This window comes from Chiloscyllium plagiosum, chromosome 33 (assembly GCF_004010195.1).
Source record: "Chiloscyllium plagiosum isolate BGI_BamShark_2017 chromosome 33, ASM401019v2, whole genome shotgun sequence".
Classification (NCBI taxonomy): Eukaryota; Metazoa; Chordata; class Chondrichthyes; order Orectolobiformes; family Hemiscylliidae; genus Chiloscyllium; species Chiloscyllium plagiosum.
In genome coordinates, this window is record NC_057742.1 from 40,742,224 (window position 1) to 40,767,777 (window position 25,554).

At 41.7% G+C, this 25,554-nt stretch overlaps 2 protein-coding genes across 4 annotated transcripts in view; one reads left to right on the forward strand and one right to left on the reverse strand.

Annotated features, from left to right (window-relative positions):
• strada (STE20 related adaptor alpha) overlaps window positions 1–8,170 on the reverse strand; it is a 138,337-nt gene extending 130,167 nt beyond the window's left edge. For 2 of the 3 annotated variants that reach the window (XM_043675351.1, XM_043675352.1), the window contains exon 1: window positions 7,889–8,170. The gene's annotated coding sequence lies outside the window, so the exon portion shown is untranslated. The other variant, XM_043675350.1, reaches the window with a different exon arrangement.
• A 182-nt stretch (window positions 8,171–8,352) lies between these two features.
• ddx42 (DEAD (Asp-Glu-Ala-Asp) box helicase 42) overlaps window positions 8,353–25,554 on the forward strand; it is a 79,019-nt gene continuing 61,817 nt past the window's right edge. Inside the window, exons 1-3 of the mRNA XM_043675348.1 lie at window positions 8,353–8,483; window positions 16,990–17,217; window positions 19,246–19,405. Coding sequence (XP_043531283.1) covers window positions 16,997–17,217; window positions 19,246–19,405 — 381 coding nt within the window. The 5' untranslated portion in view covers window positions 8,353–8,483; window positions 16,990–16,996. The remainder of the gene's footprint in view (window positions 8,484–16,989; window positions 17,218–19,245; window positions 19,406–25,554) is intronic.

The window sequence follows — 25,554 nt, forward strand, 5'->3', positions numbered from 1 at the left end:
TCCCTCAGGATTTCCTCCAACAACTTGTCCACCACCGAGGTCAGGCTCACCGGTCTATAGTTCCCTGGCTTGTCTTTACCGCCCTTCTTAAACAGTGGCACCATGTTTGCCAACCTCCAGTCTTCCGGCACCTCACCTGTGACTATCGATGATACAAATATCTCAGCAAGAGGCCCAGCAATCACTTCTCTAGCTTCCCACAGAGTTCTCAGGTACACCTGATCAGGCCCTGGGGATTTATCCACCTTTAACTGTTTCAAAACATCCAGCACTTCCTCCTCTGTAATCTGGACATTTTATCAGCAGTGTTTGAATAACGGGCCAAATGACATAATCCCTGCTCCTACATCTAATGCTCCAGATGTATCAGATGAACCTGCTCAAATATGGAAATTCAACTACAACTTAATAACTAAACTCCTTAACTGTTTCTTGCCAATGTGCCAAACGCTGCAAGTTTTCCAGAAATTGCATTGATGTTTGTAAGGGGAGAATTCTGAATCTGAAGGAATGTTCGAGAATACACCTACTTTTATACCACTTTAAGAGAAAATTTATCTTACATTTAGACAAAGGACAGCTTCTGTCCTCAAGATATCACAAAGTCGTCCAGAGCCAATAGTCATTGAGAATCATTGCTGTTTCTGAGCAAATACGGATTGGTATCTGCAGGTCCATCTCCTGTTTGGCTTGTCCTCGGATGGGTGTATTGTCCCAGTCGAAGTGGTGCCCTTCCTCATCCATATGTAAGGATACTAGCGAGAGTGGGGATGAGGAAGGACACCACTTCAACTGGGCCAACATATCCATCCTCGGACAAGCCAAACAGAGACACGGATAAGAATTCTTACAAGCATGGCATTCCAACCAAGAACTCTATCAATAAGCGCATTGAGACTTGGATCCCATTTACCACCCCCTGAGAAAAAAATAGGAAATTACATCACTACAGGAAATGACATCACCAACACACGGGAACCTAAACTCACAAATAGAAAGCGGGCTACACCACCAGTGCTTCATCCAGAGGCTCTCTGATGATGTTACCTAGTGAGGTGATGAAATGTCTGAAAACAAACCTTCCAGCTCAGTGGGCAAACCTATATCCAGGTTATAAGAAAGACGTAGATTAACTGGGTGCGTGATGGAGAAAAAAAAACATACACGAAAGGAGCAGTATGTGGGCTCCATCGCTGCAACTGATCTGTGAATGGATCACTGATTCATGGGAGGAAATAAAAGCTGACTCTACTTTCAAATCATTTAAGAAATTGGGAATTTAGAACGTGTCGGGCAGTAGATAGGATGATTATCTATGGGATGACATAGAAGAAGCAGATGATGTGCTGCTGCTAACCACAGACAGTGAAGAAGAGGATCCATGTAATGATATCATTCATCCTGATGAATATGAAGCTCTATTCAGTGCTGAAGACGTTGAGATTAGATTAGATTACTTACAGTGTGGAAACAGGTCCTTCAGCCCAACAAATCCACACGAACCCTCTGAAGAGCAACCCAAGACCCATTCCCCTACATTTACCCCTTCACCTAACACTACGGGAAATTTAGCATGGCCAATTCACCTAACCTGCACATTTTTGGACTGTGGGAGGAAACCCACGCAGACACAGGGAGAATGTGCAAATTCCACACAGACAGTTGCCTGAGGTGGGAAATGAACCCAGGTGGGAATTGAACCCAGGTCTCTGGCGCTGTGAGGCAGCAGTGCTAACCACTGTGCCACCATGCCGCCCAGTGTGATGTTGCATGATTTCAATGAACCTTCGTATTTGAAATGGTTAATTTAATATGTACCATGTAATTGTGATTTAAAGCAGTTTTATATTTCGACTTTACTTTTTGTATGTATAAATAAACGTTTGTGGATGAGCAGAGGGATCTTGGTGTCCAGGTACACAGATCTCTGAAAGTTGCCACCCAGGTAAATAGTGCGGTGAAGAAGGCATATGACGTACTGGCTTTTATTGGTAGAGGAATTGAGTTCCGGAGTCCTGAGATCATGTTGCAGTTGTATAAGACTCTGGTGCGGCCGCATCTGGAGTATTGTGTGCAGTTTTGGTCGCCATACTATAGGAAGGATGGGGAGGCACGAGGGGGCATAGCTTTAAATTAAGGGGTGGTTGGTATAGGACAGATGTTAGGGGTCGATTCTTTACTCAGCGAGTCGAGAGTTCATGGAATGCCCTGCCAGTAGCAGTGGTGGACTCTCCCTCTTTATGGGCATTTAAACGGGCATTGGATAGGCATATGGAGGATAGTGGGCTAGTGTAGGTTAGGTGGGCTTGGATCGGCGCAACATAGAGGGCCAAAGGACCTGTACTGCGCTGTATTCTTCTATGTTCTATGTTTATATAGGCCCTTTATGTTGTGCCACCCTTTTAGCTTACTCTAAGATCAAACTAACCTACATCCCCTTCATTGTACTATCCTCCATGTGCCTATCCAAGAGTCGCTTAAATGTCCCGAATGTATCTGACTCTACTACTACTGCAGGCTGTGCATTCCACATACGTAACACTCTCTGTGAAAACAACCACCCTCTGACATCTTCCCTACAACTTCCACCAATTACCTTAAAATTATGCTCACTCATGATAAACATTTCCACTACGGGAGGTAGTCTCTGGCTATTCACTCTATCTATGCTTCTCAACATCTTCTACACCTTCATAAAGTCACCTCTCATCCTTCTTCACTCCAATGAGAAAAGCCCAAGCTCCCTCAACCTTTCTTCATAAGACATGCCCTCCAGTGCAGGCAGCATTCTGGTAAATCTCCTCTGCACCCTTTCTAAAGTTTCCTGTAATGAGACAACCAGAGTTGATCACAATTACGATTTTTGAGAAGAGTTGCAGCTCAGGTTGAGGTTCAGGTTGTAAGTTTGCTTGCAAAGCTGGCAGGTTTGTTTTCAGACATTTCGCCAATGCTAGGTAACATCAAGTGAGGCTCCAGTGAGTTCTGTCCCACTTTCTATTATGTCTCTTAAGATGGGGGATATCATTTCCAGTTCTTTTTCTCAGAGGTTAGTAAATTGGGTCCAATTTTGAAACCAAAACTCCAATCAACAAACACGTTGATTTGGACCCCATTTACCAACCTCTTAGAAAGAGAACCAGAAATGATATCTCCTATCTTAACAGGTCAAGTAACATAAATAAAAAGCAGGACAGAACACCAGCACTTCACAAGAGACTCACTGATTATGTTACCTAGCATGATGATGAAACGTCTGAAAACAAACCTTCCAGCGAAGCGAGCAAAATACAAACTGAACTGAATGCAATATTCCAAATGTGGTCTCACCAGGGCTCTAAAGAGCTGCAACATAATCTCACGGCTCTTAAATTCAATCCCTCTGCTAATGAAAGCCAACACACCATATGTCTTCTTAACAACCCTATCAACTTGGGTGGCAACTTTGAGGACATGGAGATGGACCCCAAGATCCCTCTCTTCCCTCACACTGCCAATAATCCTGCCTTTAACCCTGTCTTCTGCATTCAAATTTGACTTCCAGATTGAACTCCATTTGCCATTTCTCAGCCAGGCTCTGCATTCTGTCAATGTCCCGTTGCAACCTTCAACAGCCCTCTACAATATCCACCACTCCACCAACCTTTGTATCATCAGCAAGTTTACTAACGCGCACTTTCACTTCCTTATCCAAGTCATTTACAAAACTCACAAAGAGCAAAGGTGTCAGAACCAATCCCTGCGGAACACCACTGGTCACTGAGCTTCAGGCTGAATACTTTCCATCTACCACCACCCTCTGTATTCTATGGGCCAACCAATTCTGTATCCAGACAGGCAGGTTTTCCTGTATCCCATGCGCCGCCCTCACTTTCTGAATGAGCCTACCACGGAGAACCTTATCAAACGCCTTACTAAAATCCATGTGCACCACATCCTCTGCTTTAGCTTCATCAACGTATTTTGTCATATCCTCAAATAATTCAATGTGAGGCATGACCTGCGCCATGCTGACGATCTCTAATCAAACTATGGTTTTTCAAGTAATCATAAATCCTGTCTCTCAGAATCCTCTCCAATACTTTGCCCACCACTAATTGGTATGTAATTCCCAGTATTATCCCTATTGCCTTTCTTTGCCATCTTCCAATCATCAGGCACTATTCAAGTGGACAGTGAGGAAGCAAAGATCATCGCTAGGGGCGCAGCAATCTTTTCCCTTGCTTCCTGTATAACCCAGGGAATATCCTGTCCACCCCCGGGGATTTATCTATCTTTATGTTTCTTAAACATTTCAGCACATCCTAACATTAACCGGTTCAAGCATATCAGTCTATTTTGCGCTATCCTCGGAAATGTCAACACCCTTGCTTCAGTATTCACTACTGAGAAAGTATTTGTTAAGGACCTCCTCTACTTCCTCCGACTCTAGGCACAAGTTCCCTCCACTATCCCTGATTTTCCCTACCCTCACTCTGGCCACCCTCTAATTCCTCACATAAATATAAAATGCCTTGGGTTTTCCTTAATTCCACCTGCTAAAACTTTTTCATGCCCTTTTCTACCTCTCCTCAGTCTATTCCTCAGTTCCTTCCTGGCTACCTTGTAATGCTCCAGAGCCCTGTCTGATCCTTCCTCAACCTTAAGTAAGCTTTCTACTTCCTCTTGACTAGATGTTCCACATCCCTTGTTCCCCAAGGTTCTTTCACCCTACCATCCCTTCCCTGCCTCAGTGGGACAAACCTGTCCAGCACTATCACCAAGTACTTTCTAAACAACCTCCACATTTCTGTCGTGCATTTCACTGAGATTATCTGCTCCCAATTTAGGCACCCCAGTTCCTGCCTAATAGCATTGTAACTCCCCCTCCCCCAATTAAATTCGTTCCCATGCCTTTTGCTTCTCCCCTTCTCCATGAGTATAGTAAAGGTCAGAGAGTTATGATCACTATCACCAAAATGCTCTCCCACCGAGAGATCTGACACCAGGCCTGGTTTGTTGCCAAGCACCAAATCCATAAGGCCGACTAGAGGGGAGGCCAATCTACATGTTGCATCCCAGAAGGATTCCTGAATCATCTGACAAAATCTGCTCTGTCCAAACTATCTGAATTAAGGAGGTTCCAATCAGTATTAGGGAAGTTAAAGTCACCCATGACAACAACCCTGTTATTTCTGCACCTTTCGAAAATCTGCCTCCTAATCTGTCCTCCCTGTCTGTTGCTGTTGGGGGGGCCTGTAGAAAACTCCCAAAAAAGTGACTGCTCCTTTCCTGTTTATGACTTCCACCCATACTGACTCTGTAGACAAATCCTCCTCAATGATCTTCTTCCCGCAGCTGTGATACTATCCCTGATTAGCAATGTCACTCCTCCACTTCTTTTCCTTCCTCTCACTTATTCCTTTTGAAACATCTAAACCCTGGAACATCCAAGGGAATGCAACCCAACATTCTTGCCCATGTGATATCCAAGTCTGCAAGATGGCCACAACATCATAGTTCCAAATATTGATCCATGCTCTGAGTTCATCACCCTTATTCCTGATACTTGTTGAATTAAAATAAACCCACTTCAACCCATCACCCTGACTGCACCTTTGTCCTATCAAGTGCCTATTCCTACTCTCAGTCTCTGTACGCTGTACATGAGTGTTCATTACATACTCAGTCTGCTGATCTGAAGCTCAAGTTCCCATCTCCTGCCACCCCCTTCCCCCCCCCACCGAACCTAGTTTACTAATTCATTTTAGTTTCTATTGTTTTTATCCTACAATGACTGTAATTTGTTTTTTTTCTTTATTTGTTCAGAGATCAGTTGGGCTTCTGCTAATGATATGGCAGTTTGGACTGTCACATGATTTTCAGCCCCTCAAAAAGGAGCAGCCATAGTCAATCCCATAAATTTAACTTTAAAAAGTAATGTAAAAAATTCATCTTGTACACAAGTGTATACGGTGGGTTAGCCAGGTTGTTCCAGTACAACTACAATGTTAACATCTTCCAGGTATAATCAATCCACAAGAAGCAGGACAAAATGCAAACACCAATTACCATTCCCAATTTGCCTTCATACACAGGAAAAGTAAAAATTGTCAGAATACCACAATGCACTTTCTTAGGAATAACCTGATCATCCATGCTTAACTTGGGAAACAGTGGTAGGGCCCCAAGTTCGATTCCACACTTGATCAACTGTCTGTGTGGAGTTTGCAGGGATCTCCTCTGGGTGCTCCAGTTTCCAGCCACAGTCTGAAGATGTGTACGTTAGGTGGATGGCTATGCTAAATCGCCCGTAGCTCCCAGGGAGGTGCAAGCTATGTGGAATAGCCATGGGAAGTGCATAGTGTAGGGCAGTGGGTTTGGGTGGGATGTTTTTCAGGGGCTCTATTAACCAGATGGGCCTAATGGTCTGCTTCCACTGTAGGGAAACAATGACCAGAGAACTTTTTTTAAAAACTATTTGCTTATGGAATGTGGGTATCACTGGCTATGTCAGCATTTATTGTCCATCCTTAATTGTTCAGAAGACATAAGAGTCAACCACATTGAGAGCCTGGAGTCACCTGTAGGCCTGACCAGACAAGGATGGCAGATATTCTTCGTTGAAGAATGCGAGAACAGACTTTTTTTTCCCCATCACTACTGACAATGATTGTATGGTTGTCTTTCCGCTAACTTTTGATTCCAATTTTTTTTCCAAAATTGGAATGTTCCCACATTCTAGTTTCCCAGTTCTGACATTACCACCACATGACTGCGGCCCATAAACGTGCATTAATATTACAACAGACTTAGAAAAGGTAAAGAAAAATGTCTCCCTATCACTTGATCATACCAGGTGTAAATGACAAATTAAGTGTTTTAGAAACACAAAGTAGAAGCAAAGTGGATTGCTCAGTCCTCCAAGTTTGCTTAGCTATGCAAAAAGATTTTGACTGATCCTCTCAATGTCATACTCCCATGCTTTCCCCATATCCCTTGACACCTTTAGTGTCAAGAAATCTATTCCTTTCATAAATACAAATAAATAAATATATTTCTCTTTCATAAGAATATTAAAAGACCTGGCCTCCCAAACCTTGTAGTAGATAATTCCACAGATTTACCATTCAATGAAGAAATGTCTCATCTCAGTACTAAACGGCCTACCCTATGTCCCGAGAGTACAACGAAAAAGGAATTCAACATGCCTCCATCCATTCTGCCGAGCTTTGTCAGAATTTTATAATTTTCAATGAGAACACCACTCATTCTTTTAAACACCAGTGAATACAGGACAGGTAGACCTAATGCTTCCTCATACAACCTGCAGTATTCAATAAAATGAGCTCCCTTTTGGGCAAGAAATCCTCTCTTAGGTAAGGAGTCCAAAACGACATACAATATTCCAGATGTGGCCCCAACAAAGCCCTGTAAGCTACAGTAAACCATCACTGCCCCGGGACTCAAATCCTCTCACATTAAAAGCCATCATACGATTTGACCCCTAACCGAGGTGGCACGGTAACTAGTACTCATGCCTCCGACAGTGCGGCGCTCCCTCAGCGCCGACCCACCGACAGTGCGGCGCTCCCTCAGCACTGACCCAACGACAGTGCGGCGCTGATTTGTGAGTTGAGATGTGTCAAGTGTTTTGGTCGGTTTCTGACAATCAGCCCGGGCCGCAGGTTGAAGCTGCAGAGTCAGAGTATTTGCTCAATATGTCCCGCATGCCTGTCTCACTATCTCAGGTTTAAAGTCTCACCGAGCAACCCTACGGCCCGAGGCATCCCAAGCTTTTCCTGTACTCACCTAAAACCAGGAGCCCGCCACCGCCGTCAATCCCTCTCCCTCAGTACAATCCACCACCTGCGGAAGTCCCGCCTTTCCCCTCAATTCCTATTGACTGTACCTCTGTGATTGACATGAGCTGTGCGGCGGGGCTCCGTCTCTGACTGGGTCATCCTTCCGGTCAATCACCACCATCTGGCGCAAGCGCATGAGGTCAGAGTTCACAGGACGAGGCAGGGCTTGCTTTGGCCCGTGACGTCAGGTGGCCGGCCTGAATTCCTTCCTGATTTTAAAAATATCCTTTCTGTCAGAAATGTATCTTTTCTTTATCTTCCCTGTCTCCTGGTCTCATTTCGGAGTGGCCAGCGTCATTACACAAAACGAACGTAACCGAAGGCCAGCGCTGCCCCCTGACCCAGTGACGTCATGCAGTTTTTTATAGCAGTTTAGTTAGAGAAAGTGTACGATCTCTCAGAACAGCTTTTAGAATTGTCTTTTCACTGCCCGGCAGTTTTAAGGGAAGTGAGTCGAAAATAATCCGTTTTTTAAAAAAAAATGAAATGTTGACGAGGTGGAGGGCGAGGAGTGCGCATGCGCTGGCGGCTGCGGTTTGGCGGCGGCGACGCTCCAGACTTTTCTCTTTTTCCTTGGGGCCAGGTGGAGCCTGTACCTGGAGGCCAGACCAAGGGCCAAGTCGGTTCGGGCTCTGTTAAAAGGTGTGTAACCGCCAAGTGCTCGTCTTTCCTGCGGGTAGGCGCCTGAGGCCTGGAAACTGACCTCCGTTTTGCCTGGGCCCGCCTCCTCCTGGGTCCAGGCTCAGGCCCAGGCCGGGAGGTGGGGACGGTGTTTACAGCACTTCGAACACGAGCAGTTAAAATCCAAGCAGTGTATCTGCACCGCTTAAAATACTGTGCACCGAGAGCTGGTCAAGCGAGTTAATACTACAAATAATTAACCATCGTGATCTGGATTGGAGACCTCTGCTTCGGACGCAGAGCTCGGATAGAAAATAAGAGCAAGTAAAGGCCGTTCAGTTCACCCAGTCTGATCCGCCATTCGATATGATCGTGGCCGATCATCAACTCAGTATCCCATTCTCGCTTTCTCCCCATAACCTTCAACCTGTTTAGCCCCAACCACTGAAGAGATTCTGCTTTTCCTTAATTATTTTCTGTGACAGAGAATTCCATAGGCTTACCACTGTGAAGAAATTTTTCCTTAGTCCTATATGGCTGACCCCTACTCCTGGACTTCATAGTCGTCAAGAACGTCCTGTCTGGTCCTGTTAGAATTTTATAGATTTGAGACCTCTCCACATTCTCTTAAACTCCGGTGAATATGTTCCTAACTGCCTCCCTTGATACACCTGATCTTCCATTCTAGTTGTAATGTTCTTTGTTGTAATCTCTCCAAAGCCAGAACAGCCTTCTTTAGATAACAAAACCAAAACTCCCTCCAAGTGTGGTTTCAAAATGCAACAAGACATCCCTACTACTGTAGTCAAATTGTCTTGCTATGAAGATCAACCTGCTATTTTCCACCTTCATTGCCTATTGCATCTGCATACATAGTTTCAAGAACTGGTGTGCAATGACGTTTAGGTCTCATTGCACTTCTCCCCTCCCCCAGTCTATCACCCCCATTCCTGTTTTTATTGCCAAAGTGGATAACCTCACATTCATCCATATTATAATTTATCTGCCATACATTGTCTCACTCTTAACTTGTCCAAACTATACTGAAGTATCTCTGCATCCTCCTCGCAATTCACTCTCCCACCCAGTTTTGGGCAATCTATAAACTTCATTATCTAAATTATTAATATATTGTGAACAGCTGGGATCCAAGTACTCATCTCTGTTGTACCCCATTGGTCAATAGATTCTTGTCATAAAATGACCCATTTGTTCCTATGTTGTTTCCTGTCTGCCATTCAGTTCAATATCAATGTCAGTACACTACTCCCAATCCCATGTTCTTTAGTTTTACATGCTATTCACTTTTATGGGACCTTCTTGAACACTGCCTGAAAGTCCAAAATAAACCTCATCCACTGGCTGTCCCTCATCAACTCTACTCATAACATGCTTGGAAAAATTTCAATGAATTTGTCAAGCATTATTTCTCTTTTGTAAATCTTTGCTGACTTTGTCCAATCCTGTCACTAGTTTTCCAAGTGCTCTACTATTAAATGTTTATGGTAATAAAGTCTCAAGCATTTTCCCTGCAAACAATGTAAGGCCAACTGGTCTATAATTCCCTCTTTTCCCTGAAAGACTTCAATCAAAAATATTAATGATTCTCCTCAGGTGTTGTCTGTGTCTCCCTGACTGTTTGCCAGCTATCTTGTTAGCAGACTGGCAGAAGTGTTGTTTTGACTTCGCAACATTTACTAGCCATCTTAAAAGAATTCATGTGGTGATCATACTCTCTCGAAGTTGAAATCTTTTTGAGCTGATTCTGCAATTGTGAAACTACAGTGTGTTGAGAGTGCTGTTATTTTTTTGAAGCCTTCCCTGGTACAGCTGTCTTATGAATGTAGAGTGTTTAAGGGTACAGATATTACAACGGCAGATAGGAAGGGAATTGGGTGAGTCGATCTTTCCTGATGACAACTGCTCTTGAAAAATAATTTGGAGGTACCAGTGTTGGACTGGGGTGTACAAAATTAAAAAGCACACAACGCCAGGTTATAGTCCAACAGGTTTATTTGGAAGCACTGGCTTTTGGAATGATGAGGATGAAGGAGCAGCGTTCCAAAAGCCAGTGCTTCCAAATAAACCTGTTGGACTACAACCTGGCATGTGCTTTTTAACTTAGCTCTTGAAAACGTTTGACAGGAGTAAACAATGTCATGAAAATTGCCCCTTTTGTCAGTATTACTGTTGAATGCGTTCATGCAAAAGCCCAGAATCCTGTAGTTGGGCAGCACATGGCTCAGTGGTTAGCACTGCTGCATCAAACGCCAGGGACCACAATTTGATTCCACCTTCTGGTCTGTGTGGAGTTTGCACATTCTCCCAGTGTCTGCTTGGATTTCCTCTGGTTGCTCTGGTTTCCTCCCACAATCCAAAGATGTGCAGGGAGGTGGATTGACCATGTCTGTTGCCTCTTACAACCTTTCCGCATGTAACCTGTCGAGTACCTTATGAAGCTTATATAGTTCAATAAGGTCACCTCTTATTCTTCTGTATTCCAATGAGTATGACCCAGTCTACTCAACCTCTTCTCATAATATAGATCTCCATTCCTGATGTCTGACCATGTTGCCTGTCGTGTCCAGGGATGTACAGGTTAATGGGGGTGGGTCTGGTTGAGGTACTCTTCAGAGGGCTGGTGTGGACTGAATGGGCCAAATGGCATGCTACTACACTGTAGGGATTTTGTGATTCTATGAAATGCAGCGCAAATGGCCACTGAGATAATTTCAGTATGGAGTTTTCCCAAGGATAGTAAAGTGAAAGGAATATGGAACCTAGGAGTAAGTTTTTTGAGCTCCCTCTACCATTAGATAAGATTATGGGTGATCTAATTGTGTCTTCAAATCCACTTTCCTGTCTGCTCCCAATAGTAAATGTCGTCCAGGACCGGACTTGCTAATAATATGATGGCCAAGGACCTGTACAAATGTGTGATGTTTGTCAATATCAATGTATTGAAGTGAACTCTCAACAAAAGCCATCTTGTAAGATTTCCAGGAAATGTAATTAGTTACAAAGAACTAAAACTGATAAATTAGGTTGAGTTCTATTTAATGAACCCCTCTAAAAGCAAAATAGTAGAAGTGTTACCATTTAGGACCTTACAACCTGGAAGCAGTAATAGGCCATTCAGCTCATTGAATCTACTTCACCACTCAGTGAGATATCTGACCTGATAATTCTCAACTCCACTTTCTTGCTTTTCCCCCAATAACCCTTGATTCCTGTCCTGTTTAAAAATCTTGCCTTTCTGAGCCTTGAACATACTTAATGTCATAGCTTTTACAGTTGAAACTTTATTGCTGGAACAGCACAGCAGGTCAGGCAGCATCCAGGGAACAGGAGATTGTCCTGTTTAAAAATCTTGCCTTTCTGAGCCTTGAACATACTTAATGTCATAGCTTTTACAGCCCACTGTGATAAAGAATTCCATAGATCACAATCTTCTGAAAGAAGTTCTTTCTCAATACAGTCTTAATTGTACATTCCTTTATTTCGAGATTATGCCTTTTGATCCTCGAAGCTCTCACAAAGGAAACAACCTTTCTGCATATAACCTGTCGAGTACCTTATGAAGCTTATATAGTTCAATAAGGTCACCTCTTATTCTTCTGTATTCCAATAAGTACGACCCAGTCTACTCAACCTCTTCTCATAATATAGATCTCCATTCTTGGTGTCAACCTAGTGAACCTTCTGTAGACTGCCTCCAATGCTAGTTTTTATCCCCTTTAGATAAGGGGCTGTGGTCTGACTAGTACCTTGTATAAATCAACTCTGAGAGAGTGAGGACTGCAGATGCTGGAAATCAGAGGCAAGAGTGTGGTGCTGGAAAAGCACAGCAGGTTAGGCAGCATGCGAGTAGCAGAAGAATCGATGTTTCAGGCATGAGCATTTCGGCAGGAATGAGGCTTATGAGCCAATGGGGTGGAGAGATAAATGAGAGGGAGGTGGGGCTTAGGGAAGGTACCTGAGAGTGAGATAAATGGATGGAGGTTGGGGTAATGGTGATAGGCCTGAGATGAGAGTGTGGTGCTGGAAAAGCACAGCAGGTCAGGCAGCCTCCAAGGAGGAGGAGAATCGATGTTTGGGGCATAAGCCCTTCTTCAGGAATCTGCTGTGCTTTTCCAGCACCACATTCTCGACTCTGATCTGCAGTCCTCACTTTCTCTGATGGTTCGGAGAGGAGAGTGGAGCGAATAGGTGGGAAGGAAGATGGACAAGTAGTCATGAGGACGGTGCTGATTTGGAAGGTTGGGACTGGGATAAGGTGGGAGGAGGGGAAATGAGGAAACTGGTGAAGTCCACATTGATACCATGTCATTGGAGGGTCCTAAGGCAGAAGATGAGGCGTTCTTTAGCCAGGCATCAGGTGGTTAGGGTGTGGCAATGGCAGAGTCCCAGGAGCTGCATGTCCTTGGTGGGGTGGGAGGGGGAGTTGAAGTGCTTTGTATAATTTTAGCAATACTTCCCAATTTTTATTTTCATTTTAAACTAAAGTCAAAGACTGCTGCGCTGGAAAAGCATAGCCGGTCAGGCAGCATCCAAGGAGCAGGAGAGTCGACGTTTTGAGCATAAGCTCTTCATCAGGAATGAGCAACTTATCCTGATAAAAAGCTTATGCTCAAAACATTGACTCACCTGCTCTTCAGATGCTGCCTGAGCAGCTGTGCTTTTCCAGCACCACACTGTTCTTGTGAATTAGCCTGATGAATCTTTAATAAAACATTTTATATAACAAAAGATCTTATTTCAACAATACCCAAGATTGTAAGTAGTTGAAGTTCCAGTGCTGATCCTTATACACTACTCATTACATGTTCTTAGCCCAAAATGGCACAATTATTCATACTGTTTCCTGCTCGCTCAACGGTCCTCTCTCATGCTTTATTATTATTATCAACCCTATACACTGAACTTTTTTTTTCATCACCTTTGATATGGCACCTTGTTGAATGCTTTTTGGAAATTCAAGTCTTCCAGGTTTCTAGGTTCTGTTTTATTCATTTTGCTTGTTCTTTTCTTTGATGCTGTCTCTATGTCATTTCTGTTGGTGCCCAATACTCTTGTATTGAAACTTATTCATTTTCTTTTAACTGGTATAGTGAGGAGCTGTCAAAACTATTTCACTGCATTATTTCATAAACTTGTAAAAGTATTCTATAATTCACAACTGATCATAACACAAAAATATCCCCTTTTAAGTCTGAAATTAATTAACCTAATCTCAACTAAGTGTCTTAATCAAAACATGGGAATGAAGAGAGAGCTGACAAAAAGGGATGGACCATAAACAAAAGAGAAAACAATGGGAAATGTTAAATGAAAATGCATTGTATTTTAAAAACAAAAGCTCTGATTTAAAAAAACCTCCAAAGTGAGTAAAACTATTAGTTGAAAAGAAGAAGCTTTATAATGTGGAAGAAAGTAGTGGCAAAAGAAAAAATTTGTTCCTTCGAAATGGACAGAATAAATTATCGTAGGTGGCAGGAACACTGAACAAATATTTTTCATCTCTATTCAAGCAGCAGATGCAAGTTACATACCAGAAATAGAGAATAAGCAAGTGATCGAAAGCATTAGAAACTTAATGTGATTGGTATCAGCTGGAAAAAAAAAGGGGTAAAATTCCCAACAGTGTGATGGTCCAAAACCTTGAAATGGGGTAGCTATGGGGATATTGGATGTGATGATTATATTTGCCCAGAATTCCTCAGCTTCTTGAATGGTCCCAGCAGATTGAAGATTATAACATTTTTCCCTGCTGGTCAGGAAAGAAAGAACAGACAAAACAGGAAACTTAGTTCCAGTTCGGCAGACAACAGACCTCCAGAAAATGCTTGAATCTCTTACAGAAGTCTTAACAATGCACTTAGAAAATCATTGTATGCTTAGAACAAGTCAAATCCATTTTACAAAAGGGAAATCATGTTTGACAAGTTTGAGTTTTTTGGCAATGTTAACTGGAAGAATAGATGGAAGTGTGCTAGGAAATGTATACTGTATTTGGATTTCCAAGATGCATTCACTGAGGTGCAAGATAAGGACGCATGGATATGGATGTAATATATTTGCACAGAAGAGGGATTAGATAGGAGGCAGAGAGACAAATTTAATTTTCAAGTTTGCAGGTTGTGACTAGTGGAGTGCCCGAAGTTTGGAAGCTTGGCTCTTTGCAATCTATATTAATTGGACAAAGAGATCTGTTCTGACAATGCAAAATACCAATACCATAACAGTTGGGAACGTAAACTGTGAGAAATACACAAAGAGGATGCAGACAAAAATAAATAGTTGAAGGCTGCAATGTAGCCAATCATATATAATGTGCAGAATTATAAAACTTTGGTTTTCATTTTTATGAAACAATATACTTGTTTCAAGTACAGAGAAGGTTCACTAGATTGGTTTTTGGGACAAGAGGGTTGTCTTGTGATGAGGCTGAGTAAATTGGGCTGGTATTGTGAAGTTTAGAATGATGAGAGGACATTTAATTGAAAAATACAGAACAAATACAAGTCGTTAAAAAAAAAGAATGAGTGTGAATGCAAATAGATTTGAAGTGAACTTCAAATTAAACAAAAATGATGTCAGAAAAATCTTTCACACTAACTGGTTAGGGTGTGGAATACATTGGCTGGAAATGTGAAGGGAAGTTCAGTTGAGGCATTCAAGAGGGCATTGGTTGATTATTTGGTTAAAAATGACACGTAAGGATATGAGGAAAGAAGTGGGAACTAAAATCAGGTCATAGAACTTGTGCAAGTGTGATAGGTTGAATGGCCTTCTGTATTTTAACAGTTTGACAAGATCAGGTTGTAAATCTGCATGCTGAGCTGGCAGATGTGTTCTCAGACATGTTGTCACCATGCTAGGTAATACCATCAGTGAACCTCCAGTGAAGCGTTGGTGTTCTGCCCCGCTTGCTGTTTATTGTCTTGGTTTGTTGTGGTTCCAGTTCTGTTTCTGACAGGTTGGTAAATGGCGTCCAAATCTACGTTTGTTAACAGAGTTCCGATTTGAATGCCAGGCCTCTAGGAATACCCGTGTAAGACCTTGTTTAGTCTGTCCCAGGGTGGATGTATTGTCCTAGTTCAACTGGTGTCCCTCTTCGTCTGTGTATATGGATACCAGTGATAGTTGGTCATGTCTTTTGGCAGCTAGTTGGTGCTTATGTGCCCTGGTGGCGAGCTTCCTGTCTGTTTGTACAGTGTATTTTGTATAACCTATACAACATATTTAGGAACAACAGGAACAACAAACATTACATTGGACAAATGGGCAGGAAGCTAGCCACCATGACATGTGAGCACTAAATAGCTGCCAAAAGACATGACCAACTATCACTGGTATTCATATACACAGGCGAAGAGGAACACCTGTTCGACAAAGACAATATATCCATCCTGGGGCAGGCTAAACAAAGGCATGCACAGGAACTCTTAGAAGCCTAGCATTCAAATGGAATTCCATTAACAAACGTATAGATTTGGACCCCATTTACCACCCTCTCAGAAACAGAACCGGAAATGATATCACCTACCACAACAAACCGCGACAGATAAATAGCAAGTGGGGCAGAAGATCAACATTTCACCAGAGACTCACTGTTACCTAGCATGTTGACGAATCATCTGAGAACAAATCGACCAGCTCAGTGAGTAACTTTACAACTACAAATCTCCAAAATCTCAGTTTGACAAGATTCTGACGGTCTTGACAGGTTAGCCTGAGAGTCTTCCTCTGGCAGAGGAATATGGAAAATTGGGCATGGTTGTGGATAAGTGGCCAATTATTTTGTACTGAGCTAAGAATATTTTTTTCACTGAAAGCGTCGTGATATCTTGAGTTCTGCACCCCAGGGGTCTGTGGATGCTCCAGTCTTGAATGTACAGATATTCAAGGCTGTGATAAACAGTTTTTTGGTGTCTGAGGGAATCAAGGATATAGGTAAATTAAAGCTAATGATGAACCACAATCACATTGAATGTCAGAACAGGCTTGAGAGACTTTATGGGCTACAGTTACTCCTATTCATGTTCTTATGTCCTTTGTAAATTTCTTTTGATATTCCATTTCTATTCCACTAACCCACTGTATTTTGTGTGTAGTATATATACTGTGCGTACCCGGGTTGTTAGTGATTTTATAAAACCTATTGTCAATATAATCTTTTAAGATATTTATTTGCCAACTATCCTTTTAATAAGCAGTCTTTCTTCAGAACTGTATGCCCAGTTGATGATGATCATATATTCCACTGACTGTTAACATAACCGCGTTGAATAGTTTTCTCATAGATTTGCAATCTGCTAGATATATAATTTATGATCTGATAATTAGTCTAGTCTGTATTTTCTCTGAGATGACATTTCCATTAATCATTTTCCATTTTATTCAAAACGTTCCTTTTTGTGCTGGGGCAGAAAATCTTTTCCAATCTGTATTTGTTCATAAACAGAAATATTCAGTTCAAGATGTTTTGGGGAGATTAAGTGACATTTGATTTATATCTATGCAGCTAAACAATGAATTGGAATAAAGGAGGTGGTGGAGCAAAGAGGGGATTTGGTTTTGGTGGCTTTGCCATTACGCCTGGAAAGAAAGAAGAACCAAAGCTGCCAAAGGCAGCACACTCTGTATTTGGTGCACTGGGCCCATCAGGAGGATATGGAAAAACACAGCCAGCTCAAACACCCTGTTTCTATAAAGTGGGCTCGAAACGACCAAACTTCGATGAAGAAAATGCGTGAGTATCAGAGGAAAAAATATATAGAAAATAACCTTACCATTTCTAGAAACATAAAGAAGCTGGTCAAAGCCTGAAAGCATGTTCCCTTCTATTTAGATCATGGCTAATCTATATCTTAGCTCCATTTACTCGCATTGGTTCTGTACCTCTTAAGGTTTTCATAAAACAAATTTATTATCGATGTTTGTGTCAAAATTTCTAATTGAAGTCCAACCTCTGACTTTTGGGATGTTTTCTTGCTCTTATCTGACATGAATTGAAATTCTTGTGAAAAAGTCTACCAAGCCACTCATTTGTAGAAAACAGTACAGATACCAGATGGACTACCGTAGTTCAAGAAGGTAGCTCGGCATCACCTTCTAAGATCCTTCCAAAGATGCCACATCTCATGAAAGAATAAAAAAAGTTTTTAAATCTCAAAAAATGCACCATATTGCAGTTGTTGGAAAACTGAAGTAAAAACAGAGAACCGAAAAGAGTCCTTGAACTCAAAATGTTAACACTGTTTGATTTTGTGTTGTTTGCAAGACCAATGTCTTTGTAAATTATAATTGAGCAAATGAAAACTTCAACTCTCTCTTCTTTCAGTGCTTAAAGCATGAACAATAGTCATACGATTGGAAACATGGGGGAGATGGTGGTAATGTGACTTGGCCAGTAATCCAGTAGTCCAGGCTAATGTTTTGAAGGTGTAGTTTAAATGGCAGTTATAGGAATTTAAATTTAATTAAATTGGAATTGAAAGTTAGTCTCAGTACAGCTGAACATGAAACTATTTCATTAATTGTCATCTGGTTCACCAGTGTCTTTTAGGGAAGGAAATCTGTTGCCCTTATCTGGTCTATCCTATATGTAACTTGCGATCTGCAATGATATGGTTGCTTCTGAGTTCCCTGTGAAAACAGACAAGGTACCAATTTGTAGAAAACGGTACAGATACCAGGTGGACTACAGCGATTCAAGGAGGCAGCTCATCACATCTTCTCAATGGCCTTGACACAGATGCCATATCCCATCAAAGAATAAGAAAAAAACTTATTGAGAGAGTTAAGGACTCAAAATGTAAAATACTGCAGATGCTAGAAATCTGAAGTAAAAACCGAAAATGCTGAGAAGTGTCTTTGGACTTGAAGTGTTAACCTGTTATGCATTTCACAGATGCTGCCAGATCTGTTGAGATTTTCCAGCATTTTCTGTTTTTATGATGGAATTGAGGTGGCTGGCTAAAAAAAAATTAATGTTCATTGTCCAGTGCAACTGATGGAATCTGAATTTAACTAATAAAATCTGGAATTGAAAGCTAGCCTCTGTAATGGTGACTGTGAAATTATTGTCATCTTGCTCACTAATATCCTTTAAATAATGAAATGTGGCATTCTTATCTGGTCTGGCCTTCATATCACTCTAGCACCATCCATTTATTTATTATGGGAAAACATTAGGCTGTAATTAATTTCATTTTTCCCCAGCTTAACATAACAATTCAAAATATTATCATGTATTATTACAATTTATCCTGTTTCATTGTGATTTGGAAGATCTTAAAAGTTTTACCAGGAATAATTGACAGGCACTTTAATTTCAAGATTTGTTTTGAATTCTAAACTTTGTGCCTTAATTGAAAATATTGTGAAATTTCACTTTTTCCTATATAGAAGAAACAACTGATCCAATCATCACCTTGATTACATTATGCTATATACCTTGTTCAATTGTGAGTACAGTAAAAGTCAAAGCAAATTCTACAAAACCAATCTATTTTTGAGCACAAACTTTTAGAAGACATTTATCATGAAATCTTTGAGATACTTCCACTTCCCAGATCTAATGATCACTAAAAAATGAAGACAGTAAAAATAAAAAAAAGTTGTCTTACTAATCTGATGTGCAGTGCTTTTAAAAAAACACTTTAAATGATACAAAGTTCCATTGAGCTTTTACCCAAATCTGTTTGACCTCGGTGCTGTAATTTGTGCAACTTCTATCTCTGCAGAAATCTTAATATTACTGAATTGGGTTTTCTAGGTACTTTGAAGACGATGACGAAGATGACAGTTCAGCAAATGTCGACTTGCCTTACATCCCTGCAGAAAATTCTCCAACCAGACAACAGTTTGTTTCTAAAGCTGATGAATCTGAAGACAGTGAAGAAGACCCTTTGGATGCATACATGGCTGAAGTGGAGGTGATCTTTAACTCCTTATTGTTTTTCATTTTACTTTGTCGTAATATTTAGCTTTTGTACTCAGTACCTCACTCCATGATGATCAAGATCCCATATTCTTTGCTGATTGGTCTCCATGTGTTTTGATGCTAAAAGGTCTATATACATAAAAGATCTGTGTACATAAATTCTCAGGTTCTCTATTCCTGCACATGCTCTCATATGGTGAATTAACTGTCTATTTTGTCTCATTATATATTCTGCAAAAATTAAGGTTTAACAAGCTCTGTACTTCTCTTTATTAAATTTCAAATGCTATTTGTCTGTTCATTCTTCTAGCCTACATTAGTCCTGTTGTTGTTGATTAGTCGGGTCATGTTTACCACATTTCCAAATTTGGCATAATCCAAAACATATATACAAATGAACAGAGGCCTAGCATTCACCTATTAGGGAGTATGACTATCCACCTTCTTCCGTTCTTAAAAAAAAGTTGAGTTGACTCTCTGTTGAGTTTCTCTGCATTGTGCCATTGTTTTTTAATCTGAGTTGACCTTGTCATCCTATTCCGTGAGCCTGTTTTGTTAACCAACCTTTAATGCTTTTGACAAATGCTACCCTAAAATTCATAGAGGCAGCATCCTTTGTGTTTCCTTCATCAGTCTTCTGTGTTAATTCTTTAAAAGTTCAATTCGTTTAGTCAAAGTCAGAGGTTAGCTCAGAGGAGGTTCACTAGATTAATTCCCGAGGTGAGGTTTTTTTTGTCTACATGAAGGGAAATTGTACAGTTTAGGCCTGTACTCTCTGGAGTTTAGAAGAAATGTGACAAGATCTGTTTGACTTGCACAATTAAAAGTAGGGGCTTGAGTACTGTTGTAGAACAGAGACATCGGGGTACAGGTACATAATTCTTTGAAGTTTGCATCACATGTAGGCATCGTGGCTAAAAGGCATTTAACGTTTTCATTCGTTGCGTAGACCTTTTGAGTATAGGAATTGGGATGTTATGTTCAGGTTGTACTGGATGTTGGTGAAGCCTTTTCTGGAGTAGTATCTAGTTCAGGTAGCGCTGTTATAAGAAGGATATTATTAAGCTGGAGAGGGTTCAGAAAAGATTTAGAAGGATGTTGCCAGGATTGAAGAGTTTGAGTTGGAAGGAGAGGCATGAAAGGCTGGGACTTTTCTCACTGGAGTGTTGAAGGTTGAGGACTGACTTGTAGAGGTTTATATATGATGAAGGGTATAGATCAAGTGAATGGCAGGTGCCTTTTCCTTAGAGTGAGGGATGTCAAGATGAGGGGGCATATTTTTAAGGTGAGGGGGAAAAGATTTTAAAAAGACACGGGGGCAATTTTTTTTAACACGGTTCATGTGTGAAATGAACTTGCAGAGAAAGTGGTGGGTGCAGTTAGAATGGTTAAAAGACATTTGGATAATTACATGAATAAAAAAAACGTTTGTAGGGATATGGGCCAAACCGAGCTACAAATCTTCGCACAAACTTTGAATATGGGCCAAACGCAGGCAGATACGACTAGCTTGGTTTGAAATGTTGGTGGGCATGGACTGCTGGACCGAAGGGTCTGTTTCGATGCTGTATGTCTCTAAGATGGAAAAGGGGATTGATAAAGTAGACGAAGAATAGATTTTTCTTTGATGGACAATCTAGAATGAAAGGTCGTAGTTTATGGATAATGGATATTGAGGCTAAATCACCCTCAATCCCATGCCTCTGTATTTTGTGCAATAGTCTACCATGGGAAATCTTATCAAACATCTGACTGAAATTCCAACAACTACTTTACCCTCATCCACCTGTTTGGTGACCATCTCAAAGAACTCAATAAGGTTTTGAGGTGTGACCTACCCTTCGCAAAACCGTGATGACTTTCTCTAATCAATGTATTCTTGTCCAGATTATTATAAATCATATCTCTTATAACCTTTTCCACTACTTTACCCACAACTGAAATAAGGCTCATGGGTCTACTCCACCCCTTGAACAAAAGGACAACATTTGCTATCCTCCAGTCTTCTGGCACTATTCCTGTAGACAATGATGGCACAAAGATCAAAGCCAAAGGCTCTGCAATCTCCTCCCTGGCTTCCCAGAGAATCCTATGATAATTCCCATCTGGCCCATTGGACTTAACTATTTACACACTTTCCAGAATTGCTAACACTTCCTCTTTAAGAACGTCAACCTTGTCTAGTCCAGTAGCCTGTATCTCACTATTCTCCTCGGCAACATTGTCTTTTTCCATTGTGAATATTAAGTAAAAATATTCATTTAGCACTTCCTCTATCTCCTCAGACTCCACGCACAACTTCCCACTACTATCCTTGATTGGCTCTAATCTTTCTCTAGGCAAGAGTGAGGACTGCAGACGCTGGAGATTAGAGTCAAGCGTGTAGTGCTAGAAAAGCAAAGCATGTCAGGCAGCATCCAAGAAGGAGGAAAATCGACATTTCGGGCAAAAGCCGTTCATCAGGAATCTTTCTCTCATCATTCTTTTATTCCTGATATACCCATATAAAGCTTTTGATGTAGGTTTGCTCACTGAACTGGAAGGTTCATTTCCAGACATTTCATCATCCTACTAGGTAACATCTTCAGTGGGCCTCAGGTGAAGCATTGCTGATAATTTCTGCTTTCTATTTATATGTTTGGATTTCTTTGGGTTGGTAATGTCATTTCCTGTGGTGAAATAATTTCCTGTTCCTTTTCTCAGGGGTTTAACTCTATGTGTTTGATGGTAGAGTTCTGGTTGGAATGCCATGTTTCTAGGAGTTCTCGTGCGTGTCTTTGTTTGGCTTGTCCTAGGATGGATGTGTTGTCCTAGTCAAAGTGGTGTCCTTCCTCATCTGTATGTAAGGATGCTAGTGAGAGAGGATCATGTCGTTTTGTGCTTAGTTGGTGTTCATGTATCCTGGTGGTTAGTTTTCTGCCTGTTTGTCCAACATAGTGTTTGTTACAGTCCTTATGCAGTATTTTGTGTTTTCCTTTTAGAGTTTTCCTTGATCCTACTTGCCAATGACTTCTCAAGTCCCCTCCAGGCTTTTCTTAGCTCTCTCTGTAGGTCTTTCCTGGCTAACTTGTAATTCTCAAGACTCCTAACTAAGACTTCATGTCTCATCTTAATATAAGCCTCCTCTTCCCCTTGACAAGAGATTTAACTTATTTAGTAAACCATGGCTTCTACACTCAACCACTTCCTCCCTGCCTGACAGGTACATAGTTATCAAGGACATGCAGTAGCTGTTCCTTGAATAAGCTCCATATTTCAATTGTGCTCATCCCCTGCAGTTTCCTTCCCCATCCTATGCATCCTAAATCTTGCCTAATCTCAATGTAATCGCCTTTCCCCCAACAATAACTCTTGCCCTGCATTATTTACCTATTCCTTTCCATCGCTAAAGTAATCATAACTGAATAGTGGTCACTATTACCGAAGTGCTCACCTACATCCAAATCTAATACCTGACCAGGTTCATTACCAAGTACCAAATCCCTTGTTGGCTTGTGTCTGGAAATACTGTGTCAGGAAACCATACTGCACACATTGGACAAAAACTGACCCATCTAAAGTACCCGAACTGTAGCATTTCCAGTCAATATTTGGAAAGTCAAAGTCTCCCATAACAACTACCCTGTTAGTCTCGCTCCTATCAGAATTATCTTTCCTATCTTTCCACTGCATCTGTGGAACTATTCGGAGGCCAATGGAATACTCCCAACAGGGTAATCTCTCTTTCCCTGTTTCTAAGCTCAGCCCATAGTACCTCAATAGATGAGACCCCATCAAATCTTCTTCCTGCTATCGTAATACTGTCCTTGACATAACAATGTCACACCTCCCTCTCCTTTGCCATCATCTCTGTTCTTACTGAAACATCTAAACCCCGGAACCTGCAGCAACCATTCCTGTCCCTGCTCCGATCATGGTTCCAAAATGACCACAACATTGAGGTCCCAAGTAGCAACCCATGCTGCAAGTTCACTCACCTTATTCCGGATGCCCCTTGCATTGAAGTGGACACACTTCAACCCACCTTCCTGCTTGCCAGTGAAATCTTGCGACCTTGAAACCATATTTCTGACCTCACTACTCTCAACCTCCTGTATACTGGAACTACAATTCAAGTTCCCATTCCCCTGCTGAATTAGTTTAAACCCTCCCAAATAGCATTAGCAAATTCCCCCCCCCCCCCCCCTCTGGTGTAGGCCATCCTGTTTGCAGAGGTCCCACCTACCCCAGAATGAGCCCCAATTATCCGGGTATCAAAAACCCATCCTCCTACAACATTCCTGTAGCCACGTATTCAAAGCACCTCTCTCTCCCTATTTCTTGCCTTGCTAGCACGTGGCAAGGGCAACAAATCAGAGATAACAACTGTTTGTTCTAGCTCCGAGCTTCCACCCTAGCTTCATGAATTTCTGCCTTAAATCCCCATCCCTTTTCCTACCTATGTCGTTAGTGCCTATGTGGACCATGGTTTGGGGCTGCTCGCACTCGCCCTCCCCCTCAAGGATCCCGAAAATGCTATCCAAGATTCCATGAACCCTGGCACCTAGGAGGCAACACACCAACTGTGAGTCTCTCTTGTTCTCACAGAACCTCCTATCTGTCCCCCTAACTATGGAGTCCCCAGTGAGTGATGCACTGCTCATCTCCCCCTCCTCTTCTGAGCAACAGGAACAGACTCTGTGCTGGAGACCTGTACTCCCTGGCTTGCCCCTGGTAAATTGCCCCCCACAGTATCCAAAACGGTATACTTGTTATTGAGGAGAACAGCCACAGGGGTTCACTTAACCTTCTGCCGGTTCCCTTTCCGTCCCCTGATGGTAACCCATCTCCCATTTACTTGTACCTGAGGTGTGACTACCTCCCTGCACTTCCTCTCAATAACCGCCTCCGCCTCCCAAATGATCCAAAGTTCATCCAGCTCTAGTTCTCTAATGCAGATTTTGAGGATTAGGAGTTGGGTACACTTCCCGCAGTTGCAGTCAGCAGGGACACTTGTGATGACTCTTACCTCCCACATCCTGCAGGAGGAGCATTCAACTACCCTAACCACCAACCCCACTGTTCTAAATTCCCAAAGAGACTTCCCTGCAGGCTGCTGGTCCTCGCTGTTGCTTTCCCATTGCTGCTGCTCCTGGAAAAATGGGTTGATGGATTATGAAGAAAGTGGATTTGAGACCAAGATGAGATAACTATGATTGTATCAAATAGCAGAAGAAGCTTAAGGAGCTGAATTGCATACTCCTACTAGTTCTTGTGTAGTTAAGCATACTTTGCTCTTTTTTAACTCCAACTTCTCTGAGTGTCTGTTGACTTTCTTTCCATATTTATTTATAAACTGACCCTCTTCTGAAGTTAAATGGTCTGTAGTTACTCAGAGTGTCCTTAAGTCCTACTTATCAGTCCTACCTAATGTACTTAGCCTATCCTGAAATAAAAATATCCTTAAACAGCTTTGCTGTTGTGGTTTCCTTGTCATTATTTGGTTTCCTTTTGGCCTGCCTTGATGCCCTCTCATTAGAACACAAGAACTAGGAGCTGGAGCAGGCCACCTGGCCCTTCAAACCTGCTCCACCATTCAACATAATCATGGTTAATCTTTTCATAGCCTCAGCTCCACTTACCTGCCTTCTCTCTCTAGCCCTTAATTTCTTTACTGGTAAAAAGAATATCTATCTCAACTTTAAAAGCATTTACTAAGGAGGCCTCAACTACTTAACTGGGCAGGGAATTCCATAAATTCACAACCCTTTGGATGAAGAAGTTCCTTCTCAATTCAGTCCTAAATCTGCTCCTCCTCATTGTAAGGCTATGCCCTCTTGTCCTAGTTTCACCTGCCAGTGGAAACATCCTCTCTACTTCTATCCTATCTATTCTCTTCATAATTTTTAGGTGTTTCTGTAACATCCTCCCTCACTCTTCTAAATTTCAATGAATATAATCACGGTCTACTCAGTCTCTCCTAACAAGCCAATCCTCTCAACTCCGAAATCAACCTAGTGAACCTTCTCTGCACCTCCTTTTGTGCCAGTACATCCTTTCTCAAGAGACCAAAACTGCACGCAGTACTCTAGGTTGTGGCCTCACCAGCACCCTGTACAGCTGCAACATAACCTCCCTGCTTTAAAACTCAATCACTTTTGC